The sequence below is a fragment of the Alosa alosa genome, chromosome 12, assembly GCF_017589495.1.
Source record: "Alosa alosa isolate M-15738 ecotype Scorff River chromosome 12, AALO_Geno_1.1, whole genome shotgun sequence".
Taxonomy (NCBI): domain Eukaryota; kingdom Metazoa; phylum Chordata; class Actinopteri; order Clupeiformes; family Clupeidae; genus Alosa; species Alosa alosa.
The window spans coordinates 33780026-33798263 of record NC_063200.1 but is presented as its reverse complement, the minus strand read 5'-3'; the positions used below and the strand labels follow the sequence as shown (position 1 = coordinate 33798263).

Sequence of the window (18238 nt, the reverse complement as noted above, 5' to 3'; positions counted from 1 at the left end):
GCTGAAGTGCAAAACTAAAGTAGGCCTAATGTTTGCCTAACTGCCCCCATCAATGCAGATATTTCAAATAAAAAATAAAAGTATATATATAAAAAATATATCATTGATTAGACTATGTTGGGTTTTGTGGAAGAGCAAATGGACTGTTTTAGTAGTAGTATTCAGTATGCAGTCAGATAGGTCACAGGCATATTTGGATTAGCTAAATTAACAAAATGTAGGAAAATAGAACAGACTGAAAATAAAGTAGGCACTAATTTTTAAAATCCTGTTTCCTGTAGTCTAAATGTCGTCAGTCATTCTTAATCTTTGCAATTGGTGCACTGGCATGTTTAACTGTTAGCTGCAGTGTAATGTTAGATTATGTGTAAGTTAAGTACAGAACTGACTGTGCGCCCAAATTTGTGTCTGTGCTCCTAAATTGCACAAGTGCTCCTGGAATTTTTTTAGTGTAGAGCCCTGCATATTTCTGTAAATTGCTCAGCCCCAGAGTATCCCTCCAACATGGCAATTGTATTGCCCGATTCAGGACAGTCTGCCCTACACACACATGAAATGCATGTAGAGCTATGAGCTTGCTGTGGTGAGATGCATGTCGAAATATAAGAATTTTTATAATACGCATTTTATATTTTAATTCTTTACAAATCTAAATAAAATCAATGCTAGTACTAATACATAAAATGATGGCAGATCTGGATAGCCTAGACTCTGCTGAAAAAAAAAACAATAAATAATATGTGTGTGTGGCACTTACAATGACCAGAATAAATGCTTATGAATAAAGGTAGTGAAAATGCCCTAAAAACAGCTTCAGGTTCTAAGGGTTAACTTTGTTGACGCTGACTGAGGGAATATTGAGCCCTGGTGATTTTTTGTTTTGTTTTGTTTTTGCATTGTTTCACGAGTGTCTGGGATTTTCCAGTAGCCTATTACACACCAAATTGGCAAACTCAGCTGGCAATTAAGGCCTAATTGACAGCCGTAAATTAATCCCGTCATATAGGTTTACTTCTTCAGCCAAACGTTTGACTTTCTAAGGCTACAAACTGAATGTTCTGTAGGTCTAGGCCTATACCAAAAAATATAAATCAGTGCTGTTAACAAACTTACCCATGCCTAATAAGATAATAGGCTAATAACTGCCATTATTTGCTCTGCTCTAAGGTGCAAATTCTCCCATGTGCGTATAAGGGAGTGCGTCAGTTAAAACAGCGTGCAACAAAGCACTTTTCTGCCTGCACACATTCTGTAATAATAATGCTTTATTTGTATAGCTCCTTTCATACACAGAATGCAGCTCTAAGTACTTGACATTTGGAACATTTAATCACAAGAGAGAGACCACCTGGAGGTAGTATATATAGTCACAATGAGACAAATATAATGGAAGCTAGGCACTCTGCTATGGGGATGTGGACTCACAGGTACTTGTGATGAATTTATTAACCAGAGCTCACATACAGTACCTGATTTGACGACAGTTTCCAACAAACAAACTTACATGAACTGATCTTATGTTATTCTTCACTATTTCTCTGTAGCCGGCCAGAGAAAGTATGCCTTTGCCCATTTCTCCCTGGGTGTCCTTTGGATGTGTCCACTTGTTTATACATTGTTCAACATCCAGCAGAGGTGAGTTTCTCAGGTAAAGAAAATGGGACCATAGCTGTTAAAGAAAAACTCCAGTTTAAAAACGAGTGAACCTTCCTTGGGGATCAAAATGACCTTAATCAGAGCAGAATCCTGCAACGGGTCGGGTACCCGCGGGTAGGGCTGGGACGGTATGGATGTTTTCTTATGGCGGTTGGATTGACTGGAATAATAGTCAGTGACCCTGTTATTCCTCTGGTCGCCACCATCTTGTGAGGAGTTCTAGCAAGATGGCAGCGAATAGGTGTACTGTAATGACTTCAGAAACAGTCCTTTATACCCTTTTTTACACCTAAAAAGGTCGAAATACTTAGTTTTGTCTGCAGGGACCCTCCCCACAACAGCATAGAAGTACAGTGATATTTTGAGCCTAGTCAGTGGCTTTGATATAGTGAGCTTACCCTCAAGGCTGTTGTATGCTATTTCTTTGCAATTGCATATTCCACTCGTACTCAAACTACTCCAATTAACATAATTTTGGTCCCTAACTAAAGTTTACACTTGTAATCATCCAAAATTAGACCCTAATTTGTTGGAGTATTCCTTTAAATGACACAGCTGCTGGAACTGTTGCTCCTACATGTTGCTGTGCAGTTTGTTTTTGCATTCCAATAATTTGGCCTGTTATGTTCTTCAGGAGAGCAGAGTTCTTCGCACGGTGCCTCTGCTAGCTGCCTGCCTGCCGCCTGGGAAATGCAAAGTTTTTGTTGGACGGAGGTTCAGTGAAGAAAGGTATTTATTCAGAATTACAAATTTAGTTTGATATACATTTATCAGTATTATCTTATCAGTAGTGTTTTAGAATAAAAACTGTTGTCCTGCCCAAGTTCTATTTAAAACTAGACCTACGTGTTTAAACTGTTTCTTACTGGATTACCGGTTTTTACCGGCAGCTCCACTTCTGTTCTGTTCCGGTCCACAACTGTACCCACTGTTCATCCCAGTGTCTTTTTTATTGAGTGTCAAATGAAGAGTTTGGTTCCAAAACACTATGAGTCTGTCTCAATTGGTGTACTTTTGTGGGCTATCACTTTCGTGTAGCACCCTATGTCCACTGTGTGCTTACTGGCGGAGTGCGCAAATTTTAACAGAATAGTATCGTCTCATATCAAACACTAACTCCGTGCACTTTACAGAAATGACGATCGCAACAATTAAATATAACTATTGGTGTCGTCAATTCGACAGTGACATGGTCATATACTGTGTCAAAACATGAACCATTTATGTTATAACTTGCTTGTACCTCTGTAAAGTATGTTTTCCACTGCTGCTGCTTCAGCTTTCTCAGCCGCGATTACCACAAGTTTGAAAACACTCCCTCCCCTTCCGCTATTTGGCCAAGATGGCGTCCGTTGAGGGCGAAAAGTGTCCAGCGTTCCACACTTAGCTTTTTGACCGTTATGAGTGCACCATCTGGGGACTCAGTTTAGGTATTGTAAGTGCAGAAGTACGAGATTTGAGACACAGTCTATATCTCCATTTTTAAAAACATAAAGTAACATTATTTAATTGTGTATTTTACAATCCAACATGGCCGCGAAGGTGAGTAGGTCATGTTAGAAGCAGCTCTCAATACAAATGCCCCAAATCCTGTTTTTACAACTAAAAAGAATCTTGACAAAAAGGAAGAAATGCCCGAAGAAACTTAGCACAGAAGCTATGACTAATGAGGAAAGCAAGGTGATGAAAGCCATTTCTGATTTGAAAGATGTTTTCGCTTCCAAATTTAACGGTGTGCTGTCCGCCATACAAGACATTAAGATTAAAATTTGTGACTTTGGAGGTAGGCTTTCTGAAGCTGAACATCGAATTAGCAGTACAGAAGATAGCATCAGTGGCATGCAAAAAATGTTGCAAAGTATGGAGAACCAAGTCCAGCTGCTCAACTGCAGAATAGAGGATTTGGAGAATAGACATATACGATGCAACCTACGCCTGGTAAATCTCCCTGAAAAGACAGATGGGAGCAATGCTGTCAGATTTCTTTTTTTTTTATTATTAAGTTTGTCCAAAGGTGTTTGCTTAGTATTAACAAGACCCCATAAACCTTACAAAACCTAACTAAGTGTAACAGACATGAAACATACTAGCCTGGATGTCATTCCGAACTTAGTCCCGCCCACATCATTTGAGGTCGGGATGTTCGGTCTGGCATTGCTCCATTGTGGTGGAAGTATGCTCATCCTATATCGGGCGGACCAATCAAATCAGGCTTTACGATGATGGACAGGTGAGCAACAGCGCCTGGTCTATCACGTCATCTGAGCACGCTTTGATTAGGCTTATGTTTGAAACAAAAACACTGTGGCTAGAAGGATACATGGCTTTTAAGACCCCATATAGAAAATTCATATTATTTAATGAGGTTGTATCACTGAAAACGATTATTTCTGAAAACTTTGGCCAAAGTTGAGATGTGGGAAAACTCGTGGTTTCACTTTCATCAAGGGAAAACAGCGCTGTTGCATATGTTCCCTCGTTCGTTTGAAATCTCTGATTGACCACCTGTTCGAGGGATTTGCGACAGCCTTTCCCAGCTGTTTAACATGTTTGTAGCATATCACTGTTCAACAGAATTATTTTTTAAAAACGAATTAAATTTATTAAAAACGGAGGGATATAGGAGAAGAAGGATGGTTCGTGTGTTTTCTTCCTACACCTCACGGTAAGCTATTTTGTTGCTGTTGTTGTTGTTGTTAGGTCTATCCAATTGAGTGCAGAGGCAATCCCCCCCTGTATCGGTTGAAACACGCCCCATAATTATGTCCCAATGTAGCAGTATCAGACTCATATTCTGACTAGAATTGAGTATGACTACATCAGGCTAGAAACATACAGTATACAAAGACGATTTTAGCCGATTCCGATTTAATTTCTTCTAACCACTTTACAGCACACACAGAGTTATTTCCCATCTTTTCTTTAATAGAACATGTTAACATAGAAATGTAATGAATTTATTAATAAAGGAATGGCTGTTAAAAAAAATGGAACAGGTGACAGTTTCTTCTTCAAGTCTAACTTTAGTTGCAGTATCAAACTATAATGCTTCCCAGTGTGGGACATTCATTTCACACACCACTAAATGCACTGTGTTATGGAACACCAATTTTTTTCTTCTGACATCCAATATTTAACTAAAAAAACAATTTCCATGATTCATTTGAACATGCTGCCATGGAACATATTTTCATATGCATTGATGCATTTATAGGAGGGTGAGGGAAAAGTGGGAGTATCACGCAAACACTGGGGAGGAGAAGTCCTAATAGCGATTGATTAGGTGCTTCGCCAAGACCGCCATGTTCGGGTTAATTGTGTCCAAGAGCCTCATTTTGAAAAATGTTTTATTTTAATTTTTCTAGTTGAACTTATGTTAATGTCTGTTTTTACAACAGTTAATGTCTCTAGCTTAAGGAAATATAATACACAATGGTTACATGAGGAATGACTTGCATATCAATATACTGTAACATCCTGGAATGTGAGGGGGTTAGGTAGATGATCTAAAGTAAAACAGGTCATGCATAGACTAAAACAACTCAAAGCAACTATCGTGTTCTTACAAGAAACACATTTACTGTCTAGTGAACTACAGAAATGACAAAGAACAGGGCGGGACAGGTATTTGCATCATCATACACATCTAATGTCATATCTGACAAGGCAGGCAGGTATTTAATTCTTCAAGGGCTACTCACTGACAAGATGATAAATCTTGTAAATCTATATGGACCAAATTCAGATAGCCCACATTTTTTTGAAGACTTATTTTTACTTTTAGCTCCTATGTCTGGCCAACTCCTGATTGGAGGAGATTTCAATACAACCCTGTCAACAGACCTTGATAGACTCAAGAGTATAGATAACACTCATGCTCAAAGTAGGAAAATATTACAGACCTTTATGCAGGAATTAGACTTGTGTTGGAGAAGACAATATCCAAACTTCTTAGAATATCCAAACTTCTTAGAATTTGTGGGTACTTAATACATTGATGTATTTTTCAAAATAAATACATATGAAACGTGAAATGAAAGTGCTTCTGTTCGATGGGAGGCTTTCAAAGCCTATATTAGAGGGCAGATGATTAACTATACAAGCTCTATAACCAATTAAGTTAATTTAAAATCGAGATCACTTGATGAAGAAATCAAGAAGTTAGAAAAAGAAACCTATGAAGATGATACACATACAATGCCACAGCAAAAATACCCCTCCTCAGAGCACAATACAACAAACTATCACTATCTAAAACTGAAAACAGCCTATTTTGCCTGAAACAAACATTCTATGAGCAGGGAGAAAAATCTGGCAAACTTCTGGCCTGGAAAATTTTTAAAAATGCAATCTAATAAAGCCATTAATAGCATTATAACAAACTCAGGGACTCCCTCATCTGATCAACAAGAGATCAATGAAGCTTTTACCAATTTCTTCAAATCGTTACATACAAATTAGAATCTCCTGGAAATACCGTCCAACAAACTAGCTTTCTAGATGGTCTTTAAATACCTGCCTTCTCAGATGAAGTGAAACAGAAATTACATTCACTGTATTACATTGTCTGTAGAGGAATTACTGAAGGCTATAGATACAATGAGAAATGGGAAAACAGCTGGACCAGATAGTCTCCCCATAGATATACAGTACATAAAGCTTTCAAAGATCAATTAATTTGCCCTCTATTTGAAATGTTTGAGGAGTCCCTGAAGCTGGAATTCTGCCCCCGTCACTAAGAAAGGCCTTAATTACACTCTTGCCAAAGCCAGATAAACCACAACACAGTTGTGAATTATATAGACCGATGTCTTTGATTAACACTGATGCTAAAAGACTAGCCAAAGCACTAGCTTTGAGACTAGAAGTTCATCTACCAACAATAATTCATAATGACCCAAATGGATTTGTGAAGAGCAGGCAGGCCTTTCATAATATACACGAGCATTGAATATCATCCACGAAAAGACAGATGCTAAAGACAACTGCATACTGTCTCTGGATGCCGAAAAGGCGTTCAACAGAGTTGAATGGCCTTATTTATTTGATATGCTCAGCCGACATGGCTGTGGACCTAAACTTTGTCAATGGATTAAATTATTGTATTGCGAACCTGAAATTGCTGAAATTAGCTGATTGTTAAAAACAACTTAATTTCTGAACCCTTCAATATTTCATGTGGTACGCGACAGGGTTGCCCACTGTTCCCCCTACTATTTGTGATGTCTATTGAACCCCTGGCAATAGCCATACATAGTCATCCAGGAATAAAGGGAATTGATGTTTCAGGTCAAGAGCATCAAATTTCATTATTTGCACATGATATATTATTATACCTTGCAGATCTAAAAAAAAACACAATGCCTACTGTGATCAATATGATTAATCATTTTGTAACATTCTCAGGATATATGGTCAATCAATCCAAATCTTCCATACTCTTCCTCAATGAAAAAGAAAGAAATAGTCCACCAATCCAACACCCTTTCACAGTATCTAAAATTTAGTTTAAATATTTGGGGATTATTCTCACACCTCAAAAAAAAAAACATAATCCCACATAACTATGACCCCATTGTTTCACATGGTCTCTCCCAATCACATTAATAGGCAGAATCAATGCCATTAAGATGTAAACATTCTCCTTAAATTTTTATATTTGTTTCAGTCAATTCCTCTTTCACCCCCACCAGCCTTTTTCTCTACTATGAGGAAAACATTCACAAATTTCATCTGGAATAAAAGACGACCAAGTTTTTACTTAACCTTATTATATCTACCTTATGATATGGGAGGGTTGCAGTTACCCAACCAACTATGTTACTTCAGAGCAGTCCAAGTTAGAGCCACACTTTTTTGGTTCTCTAATACTTCAAAGCTGCCATGGGTCCAGATAGAGGAACAAAAGGCAAAAGGGTTAACTTTGGACAGATACCTATACTCCAACTCTCTTAAAATGCTGAAGCAGAATACAAGCAACCCATTTGTTACGACCACAATTACAGCTTGGTATGAGTTGCAAGAGATGGTTGGAGAGCCAAGAGATATATCACATTTTTCCTATCTGGGGTAATGCAAGATTTACACCAGGTACATCAGACCCAGGTTTTAAATTTAGGGCACAGCTTGGTTTACAGAAGATTTCAGATCTCTTTAAAGATAACACCTTTATGCCTTTTGAATATCTGAAAGATAATTTGTTTAAATATTTTCAAATAATTTGTTCATTCTAAGAACCAATCTCCTGCTTTCAATGGTATTGAAGAACTGGTAACACCCAATCACCATGCTAAAGGGACGATCTCAAAAATATACAGTAAATTGCATAAGTCATCAAGAGAGTCCTCAGACTATAAGAGAATGGCCTGGATGGACGATTTTCAGACAGTCATTACAGAGCTAGAATGGGAAAAGGCATGACTATTAATAGTAGATTGAGGTTAATTCAATATTTTTGCCTCATGAGAACATGTATAACTCCTGAAACTCCATAAGTTTAACAAGGTCGCTTTACAGATACAACAAATAGAAGAGAGAGAGAAAAAAAATATATATATATATATATATATATATATCAAAAAGGAGAAAAATATATATATATAGTCCATTTAGCCATATCACAGTCCATAGGCTAGTCTGAAGAGATACGTTTTCAGTTCCTTTTTAAACTGGGCAGTGGATTCACACTGCCTGATGTTGTTTGGAAGTGAGTTTTGGGGCTGTGTGGGATAACGCTCTCTCTCCCATGGTGCTGAGGTTCATCTTGGGCACCTTGAGCAGACCAGCTGATGAGGATCGCAGTGAGCGGGAAGGGGTGTAGCTCTCTAATAGGTCGGTTATATAATTGGGAGCAAGGTTATGCAGGGCCTTATATGTCAACAGTAAGATCTTAAACTGGACTCTCTGGGTAACTGGTAACCAGTGTAGCTGCAACAGTACAGGTGTTATGTGGCCTGTGGACTTTGTGCCTGTTACTATCCTGGCTGCAGAGTTCTGGATTATTTGTAGGTGGTGGAGTGATTTCTGTGGAATGCCAGAGAAGATGGAATTGCAGTAATCAATGCGGGATGTAACATAGGCGTTTACAAGTACTTCTGCACTCTGCTGACTGAGGGAGGGGCGCAGTCTTGCGATGTTGCGCAGATGGAAAAAGGCGCTGCGAGACACACTGTTAATATGGGCAGTGAATGAAAGTGTGCTGTGTAGTATAACACCAAGACTCTTCACCTTGGTGGAGCAGGCAATGTTGGAGCCATCTATAGATAGGGAGAGTCTGTTTTCCATCTTTGCCAGCGTTGTTTTTGAGCCAACAACAAGTAATTCAGTCTTGTTACTGTTCAGTTTCAGGTAGTTGTTAGTCATCCACAGATTTATATCATGCAGACAGGCAGTCATCGCAGCAGGAGGAAGGGAGGCAGTCGGTTTGGTGGACATATAAAGCTGGGTGTCATCAGCATAGCAGTGAAACTGAACACCATGTTGCCTCAGGATATTTCCCAGTGGGAGGAGGTAGATGATGAAGACAAGGGGCCCCAGAACAGACCCCTGTGGCACTCCCTTTGTGACAGCAGCACTCTCCGACTTGTGGTCCAAAATCTGGACAAGCTGTGTCCTGCCAGAGAGATAGGAGGTGAACCATTGACGAACACTGCCCTGCACTCCAATGCTGGTAAGACGATCCAGAAGCAGCTGATGGGATATGGTGTCAAAAGCTGCACTCAGGTCAAGGAGGATTAGGATGGAAATGAGTCCAGCATCAGCTGTGCAGAGGAGGTCATTTGTTACCTTCACCAAGGCAGTCTCTGTGCTGTGCTTTGGTCGAAATCCAGACTGAAATGGCTCAAACAGATCATTGTCCTTCAAATGATCCTGGAGTTGAGATGCCACCACCCTCTCCATAATTTTTGAAATGAATGGTAAATTGGAGATGGGTCGGTAGTTGTTGAGGTCATCATGGTTCAGCCCAGGTTTTTCAGGGTTGGTTTGACAATAGCAGTCTTCAATGAAGGAGGGATTTGACCAGTGATGGCGAGGTGTTAATTATTGATGTTATCATTGAGATGATGGATGGTAGGCACATCTTGACCAGGCTTGTCGGAACAGGGTCCAACTGACAGGTGGAGGAGTTGCACTTGGTGATGAGACCAGAGATGTAACTTTCAGCAGGGAGACTGAATTCACTGAGTGCATTTATAGTAGGTGAGCCCAACTCAATCAAGGAGCATGGTTGTTTCAGCTTAGTAATTGAACACTCCAATTGTTGATGGATTGCCTCAATTTTTGTGTGAAAAAAGTTCAAGAAGGCTGAGCAGCGTTCAACAGATGCATTCTGATAGATGGTACTATCAGGTGGCTTGAGGAGGCCATTCACAGTGGAAAAGAGAGCCCTGGTGTTTCCTTCTCCCTCATTGATGATCCTTGCATAGTATGCGCTCTTTGCAGCAGAGAGTGCTTTTTTGTACTGAAGAATGTGCTCCGAGTACATCCCTTGGTGGACAGCAAGACCAGTCTTTTTTGATAGTCGCTCTAGGCGCCGACCCATTGACTTCATTTGGCGTAGTTCAGGAGTGAACCAAGGTGCGGAGTGCACAAACGAAACGGTCCGTGTCTTTAAGGGGGCAAGACTGTTGAGTGCTGCAGACATGCAGTTGTTGTAATTGCCAACCAGATCCACTACTGAAGCATTAGGAGAAGGGCAAGGATAGGAGGTAACTAGTGAAGTAAGTTCCTCTGGCACTACCTTTTTTATGTTACGATATGACATGACATACTTTGGATTTTCTGATGGACAGATAGGTGTCAAATAGCACAACTTTGTGGTCTGATATGGGTATGCATATCATGTATGACACTGATATGTATCATGTATGTACTGATATGTATAACATGTATGACAGAGAAAGGAACTTTGTTTCATTGTATCTGGACCTGTAAACATATTCAAGAATTTTGGAATGGCATAACTGAGATCATTTTTTGCATCATTCAGAAAGAAATCCCTGCATGCCCAAAAATATGTATCCTTGGCCTTATCCTGGAGGCATCATCCCTTAGAACAGTGATTCTTAACAATAGGGCCGCCAGTGCCACCCAGAGGGCCGCAAAAAGCATCAATCAGTTGTTTAACAAACGCCAATACACAGAGAAGAAGCGGCAAAAATGGAGAAGTTTTTAAAAAGAAAAAAATTAAGACGAACATCCCAACCCAAAAGACAACGTTTTTACGGAAATACCATCTCGACTTCATTAAATACGGTTTCGTAAATGAAGGAACAGAGGCAATCCCAAAAGCCCAGTGTGTGAGTGTGGGCTAATGCTATCCAACAAAGCCCTCAAGCCCTCAAAACTACAGTGCCATTTAGAGACAAAGCCCCCGATGCTCGTGGAAAAGCTGGTGGAATATTTTAAGAGGAAGAAAAGTGGGCTGCAGATGCAGAAAAGGTCTGTCGTGGCACTGACAAGCAACTCTAACGGTGTGTTTCCACACACCGAAATTTCGCGTCGCTCTCATTGAGGTTGAATGGAGACGAAATTCGCCCTGGTTGGGCGAAATGAAAGCGAATCGCTGAGGCAGGCGAAACAAAGTTGGCCAAAGTTTAACTTTATTTAAATAAGGACCATTCGAGAGCCAATCAGGTCCGCGTCTTTGTGTTTGGAGGCGGGAGTTACAAAAAAGTCTGACCAAGATGGCGGAGACTACCTGAGCTGTAACATGAAAATTTGTATGTGATTAAAATGTTTCTACACGAACATTGGCAGTTGTATCAACACGCTTTGTGGTTTATATGCCACACAAACTTAGTCAGAGCACATACACCACTAAATAGACCACTATATGGGTGTGTTCGAAACGTTGCTGCCTTTTAAGATATCTAGCTGGGGAGCAAGGCAGCAAGTGCGGTTCGAAGCCGAAAAAACTAATTCTGCTACCTTCTAAGATATCTTAGAATTCCCAAATAACGGTCATTTTTGGAGGCAGCATCGATGCACACTTCATGCTCCCTCCTACCCATAATCCCTTGCGGCAACGTCTGAAACAGCTGTGAAAGGTAAACAAACATGGTGGATGACATCGGTAATGACTGCTGAATCTGTTTAAAATGTCATTTGTGTGACCTTATTTTGCTTACATTTGTAGATTTGAGATGAGAAATAAACAATTTACTATCTGATTATGCCATTGTTGTAACCATTAAATGCGTCTGGTCTGATATATCTGCCGGCCGTAAAACTAATTTATACCTTTAGCCTGCTAGCTTACGTAATTCTAATTTAGTTTAATGTCAGGCCTTTGCTAACGTCATACCTTAGTGTTAACCAAAGATTCTAGAGTGCTACGCTCATTTTTAAAAGATGCATTTAATCCAAAGTCATGTCTAGTGAGACAGCTCTCTATGTAGAGAGGGAGGCAGTAGGCAGCTGTCTTCCGTTTCAAACAGACCCTATATGTTAGTTTAAGCACTCGATCTTTTTAGCTAGCTGTCAGGCGAAATGCTAGTATTTTAGGACATTGGATTGCATTGTAAACCTAGCTAGACAGCTAGGCTACATGCTGCAACACAGGTATGAAATATATTATGTCTTATTGACCTTGTTGTTTCTATGAACATGAATTGTTGTTTATAGGCAACATCAACTTAGTCGAGGCATAAAGACCATAAAGTGATTTCTCTTTAACTTTAACAAAATATAAAACATACACATCCGAGGATGTTGTTTTAAGGAGGAATACTGCCGTCAACAAGTTCAAAAGGTATGCTTTTTGAATCTCACATCAAGCGGCGACCTATTTTCATAGACAGTAAAATATATTTTATGACCCACCTGTGCTTCAGAAGGAGGCACCAACTGGGGATCCATAAGAAACTGCTTACACAAGAAATAGATACATAGACAGATGAATATGATTGTCTACCAATGCCCAGCACTGTATTTCTGTATTATTTATTTTGTACCTTATGATCAGTCATGAAGAACCATCAGAAAATGCCAACATAGCCTAGCTGATGTTGACACCAGTTGGTATGTTTTGTCACGCATATCAATGGTTACGTAAGGGATGATGCCCGACGAGGTGTCCATTATCAGAAATAAATGGACGACGCTGAGCGGACTAACTCCGGCGTTGTCAAGCAACAGGAACGTATTTTTATAGGTGTAGTATATCACTTTTTAAACGACACCCTTTTCAACCTAGACCATGGTATAATTATTATTAACTAACTCCAGACCAATCTGTTGAGCATCAAACCTTTCTGTTGCCTACTAGAAGAGTTCGTCAAGTCCGAAGTAGCACCTCACAATCCGGAGGTAGAAGCTAGACCTGGCATACGAGGCCTAATAGTTAGCACACCTCTTGATAATAATGCTAGCCGCCTGCCTCGTTTTGCTGAGCCTACCTTATGACCGACTGACAAACTCCCTTAAAAATATTGACCGCATTTGTTACAAACTTGAAACAAAATGTCTTCAAAAGTATGTTGAGTGTTGTTATTTATTTCCATCCACACACTACATTTCCGTTCGCACTTGTTTGCTGCTTAAACTGAAAATTTAGCTACCATTGCTATTCTACATTGAGATTGAGTGAGATTTGGCTAACTAGCGGTAGCTTGCTATATATAGACCCTTTCAACAATAAAAACAAAAACAATGCTTGAACGTTCTATTTGGGCCCCAATCTACTTCCTCTGCATTACGATAACATATGGAATGTTAAAAAGGAAGTCTTGTGGGGCCAACCATGATGCTGATAATGGAACTCTCTTGAAAGGGTCCATAATATAGTTATTCGTCTGTTGCCCACATTAGTTGCCATTGATTGATCTCACCTCGTTGCCCCGTATATCAGGTACACTGGCTGTATTGAATAGTGGACATAGAACATGTCTGTGTGGTGTAGGCTACCAACATACCTCAAGGAATACAGGAAACTAGCGTGCTCCAAGCGTAGACTCCAAGTTTGGTTGCACCCACACAACTAGCCACAACGACGGCGCTGCTCCTGCTCTGTGATTGGTTAGTGAACTGAGATTCATGGTTGGCTAGCCAAACCTGAGGATCGCCATTGGCTATTCAACAGGAAGCGCCAGAACAGTCTCAAAAGTATTCGTATACTTGTAGAAAATACTTGTGCAAGCAGCAGAGATTTGTAATGGCAGAATAGTTTCGTAATTGAAAGACAGCAACTGTGGAATATTTAATACCTGTGGAATATATTTGTAAGTGAACGACTTATGAGTAATACTTAAAATTGTTTGTGTTATTTTTTTGTTAAATCACAAATCATTTTTACAGTTACAAATCCTGTTACACACACATACAATACACATGAGACACTTCTCATCCCTAAGGTGGTGCAAAAGTCTGTACACCTGTAGAAAAGATTTGTAACTGTAGAACAGCTTTTTGTGCATAGAATATTGATGTGTAATTGTAGAATATATTTGTAATTGTAAAATATTTTACAATAGATTTGTAAGTGTAGGGCATATTTGTGATATTGACAATTACTTGTACAGATCCTTTTTACAGTTACAAACAGGCTTGGAATTTCACCATTCTGGGGGCAAGGCCACTTGGCCTTCAGTTGGGCATATTTGGTGGGGGGCACAAAGGCCACATGTCAGGGCACCAAGGCCAAAGTTAACTATACAGTAGTGAATGATCAAAGTTGATCAAAGTTGTATTTAGCCTATTCACTGCAGTAGACCTGCATCACTGTATGAAACATTACAAAAACATGAAACATGACATATTACATAGAACTGTAAATCATCTGATCATCTAATATTTACAGATATCTAGGCTATATATAACATTTATTTTATATTTGGCCTGTTATGAAATCATGTATTGAACAATTTAAGCACAGCTCAGCTTTAAGAAACTCAAATAGCCTAGATGCATGCTTAGCATTTTGTGATCATTAAGGCTACTTTCACAAACTCTTAGTCAGCTGTCCTCTGATTTACCTATATCTAGGCGATATTTGTAATATTTATTTTGTATTTGGCCCGTTATGAAATCATGTGGAACAATTTAAACACATTGTAAAACTTAAAGCCCAAATTTGGAGACATCCATGTATGTCGAACTTTACTGCAAATTCAAAACTGGATTACTCTGGAACAGCTAACTGTACAGGGGACTGCTTTACACCTTTGTGTTCGTAAGGTCTCCTGTTTATTCTGATATATGGTTTGTCATGTGTTAAAAAGAAGGGTTCAGAAAGTATTCCACCGAGATGAATGGGTAGGGAGAACATGGGACGCAAAACCTTCAGTAGAATGTATGATTAAATTGAATTATATTATTTACTTTTCTCGCGAACCGTTCAACACAGCAATTGTCGGCTAACATCGTTTAAAAGCTGAGAAAAAGCTCTTTCGTTTGATACTTGTGATGTGTGTGATGAATAGGCTACTTCGCGAATAGTTCAACTGAGAATGGGTGAATTTGGACGCACTTTCTTTCTTGTGCTGTCACTTTCTCCACTGCGTAAAAGACTAAATTAATTTGCGCTGTGAATGCTAAGATTATTTTGACAGGCCACAGGCTAAATAAAAATCGCTATTAGTAGGACGCAAAGCAGAATATTGAAAGAAGGGGGCACCAAGGCCACCGTGGCCTGTAAACCTCTGATTTTCAAAGGGGCCTCACGGCCAATGCAAGGGGCTACGACGGCCATGGCCCTCGTGGCCACCGTGAAATTCCTACCCTGGTTACAAATAATTTCTACAGTTTCAAAACGTGATACACACGTACAAAACTTTTTAGTCTAATATTCTTCCATACCAAGCAGCCAGTTCAGCAGGCCAGATTTGCCATGTAACTCAATGCCGTTGCATCAGATTTATAACATTAAGCAGTCACAGCAAGTTCCATGTCAAACAACCCAAGATTGGCTGAGTTACAAGGTCAAGTTTCACATCAAAACATAACTGATTTTGTGGGGCTGAACCAGGGCTGAGTGTCGCCGCCCCCTCCCCCAGCCAGCCTACCACTGCAACCGCCCCTGCCCATCCCACCCTGCCCCACCCTTGCACGCACACTTTAGAATGAACTGGATGGAACTTGCTGTCATCAGTTTCACATAAAAAATAAAAGATTGACTGAGATATGATCACACTTGCTGTGATTTAAACATAGAGGTCAAAAATTGACGTCATAGGGTGTGTTGAACTCTGATTGGCCCAAGGAGTCCAACGATACCTCATTTTTGACAATCGAGTCAACGGGTCAGAAGTTACGTGCGTGAACGCACGTCCAACTTTGGCCTGTTGGTGGCGCTAGAGCACTCGAGGTGCCGGCATGAAACGTGGTTCAATTAATTATTGGACTGTCCCCAATCAGTGTGCCAAATTTCACAACTTTTGACCAGACGGTTCTATGGGCTGCCTTAGACTTCCATGGCGGAATAATAATAATAAGAACAAAGAGAAACACAATGGTTGCCTCACAGCTTCGCTGCTTGGCCCCCAATTACAGTTCTACTGAAATTACTTGGGGAAAAAAAAAAAAAAAAAAGATTCAAAAAGTTCATTAAAATGGATATAGTGTTTTGGAACCAAACTCTTCAAATACTGTCACTGTTTTGTTATGTAGTTACATTCTTCTAATACTCTTTTTCACTGCTCATGTCTGGACTTTTTTCATCTTGATTGTGGCACTGTAGTGCACGGAATAATAAAGCACCTTTGCATAAACATGCTACTGTGACAGACATCTTTTGGGAATTCTGGACTGAACCTATTGCAGCCTTTTCTGACATGCATCCAGACATGTAATATTGACCTCTTAGTTGTGGAGAGGGAGGAAAAGACTGTACTGAATGTGTATCAGTATTGTCAGGTTGCAGTATCACACATGAAAAAGTGGTATAGTACCATCCCTAGTTGGCTTTGTGTGTGTGTTCATTTTTTGACACGAGTTAGATCCTGGATAAGAGATTAGTATAGACACAGTGGTAACCAAGCCCAGTAATGTGTTTGTATTGTATTTTATATTTCACTGCTTCAGCATGATTAAGCATTCTTTATGATGTGTTCTTGTAGCTCAGTATTCAATAATTACATAACAAAAACCCTTGTGCTTTGGATAACTTATTAGGAATCCCGAGCTGGCTGCAGTCTGCCAACACAGCAAAACCCTCCTCCTTTACCCAGGGGCAGAAGCTCAAAACTTGCAAGACATGAATGAAATTGTTACTGGAGATGTGCAGAATGTCATTATTATTGATGGAACATGGAGCCAAGCCAAGGACATGTTTTTCAAGAACTCCCTCTTTCATCTTCCTAAACAGGTATGTCTGCAGCAGGGGTGGGTAGTAACCCGTTACAAGTAACACACATGAGTAAAAAAAGTATTTTTTTCGAGGAACAGCAACTTTCCATATTACTTTTTCAAAACTGCTCTTACTCAAGTACATTTTGAGCCAGTAATCTACTCTACTCCTCTTCATTTTCAATTGCCTTTCGTTATGAGTACAAGTTTATTAACAAAGGAGAAAGTATTTTGAGAGAGAAAAGTGCACCTCTCCCTCGGTGCACAACGGCGTGAGAGAAAAGAAGCAGAATGCATTGTTACATTGCCACGTGATTATAAAAGTAATGACTGGCCTATGTAGAACCAATCAGACCATGTTGTAGCTTACTACACGTAAGTAGATGTTCTATATATCTAACTGCTCAGTTAACGCAATGACGTCCTGCCAGCTGCTGCATCTTCTGGTGAGACCGCCAGAGTAGCAACGAGATGAGAGGCAGGCCTATGACATGATGCGGAAACTTTCACCTTTATTCATTTCTGGCCAGCATTGTTCAATAATCACATTGGACAAGGAAAGTAGGCTTACAACTTAATTTACAAGCCAAGCAAATGCACTGGAAACCGAGCACACTTGTTAGAAAAAACTTAGCATTCGTTTATGTAGCCCAGGGCTCGAAATTAACGATGTCCCGACCTCCCGGGGACCATAAAAAAATGCTTCCGGGACATAATAGAATGATGTCTGGGACAACTCTGGGACAGTAGAAAAAATGGCAAAGCAAATTTCAAAATAGGTACTTTTCCCCTAAACTGTTCACATGGGAATCTAAACGTATCTTTCTCGTCTGAATAAAATTCTACAAAATTTGACATGGCGTGACGGGCAGCTGGCAAAAGCAGCGTTAGCCAGCTGATGATCTGTAAAGAAGCGGTTTTGTACACACAGCCTTACAACACTGTTTAGGCTACTGCTCTTCAAATCACTGTAGGCTACAATGTTATTGTTGGTACAAATATAGTGTAATAAATTGTTATGAATAAAGAAAGAATGCTGCCACCACCTTTGTTAATCCGGTATGGTCCGGTGTCAAGAGTCAGAGGACAATCACCACAATTAAGTTACCAAAAGCAGATTTTATTTAAATACAATTCATTAAAAGTAATCCACCCTCCCAGCCAGACATAATTCCCAGTTCAGAATACCCCCTCTATCTTTTGCACAGGTCACCACCCCTCCAGACCCAAATACACAACAGTGCAGGTGAATAAAGGCGTCAGCACTCACACACACGCATCTAACGCTATACACTAC

The 18238-nt window shown here is 39.8% G+C and overlaps 1 protein-coding gene across 2 annotated transcripts in view; it reads left to right on the top strand.

The window, feature by feature from the left end:
* dtwd2 (DTW domain containing 2) overlaps window positions 1-18238 on the top strand; it is a 60287-nt gene that overhangs the window by 29835 nt on the left and 12214 nt on the right. The window contains exons 2-5 of one of the 2 annotated variants that reach the window (XM_048258544.1): window positions 1278-1427; window positions 1545-1635; window positions 2291-2385; window positions 16768-16960. In XM_048258544.1, the coding sequence (XP_048114501.1) occupies window positions 1387-1427; window positions 1545-1635; window positions 2291-2385; window positions 16768-16960 (420 nt within the window). In that variant the 5' untranslated portion in view covers window positions 1278-1386. The remainder of the gene's footprint in view (window positions 1-1277; window positions 1428-1544; window positions 1636-2290; window positions 2386-16767; window positions 16961-18238) is intronic. The other variant, XM_048258543.1, reaches the window with a different exon arrangement.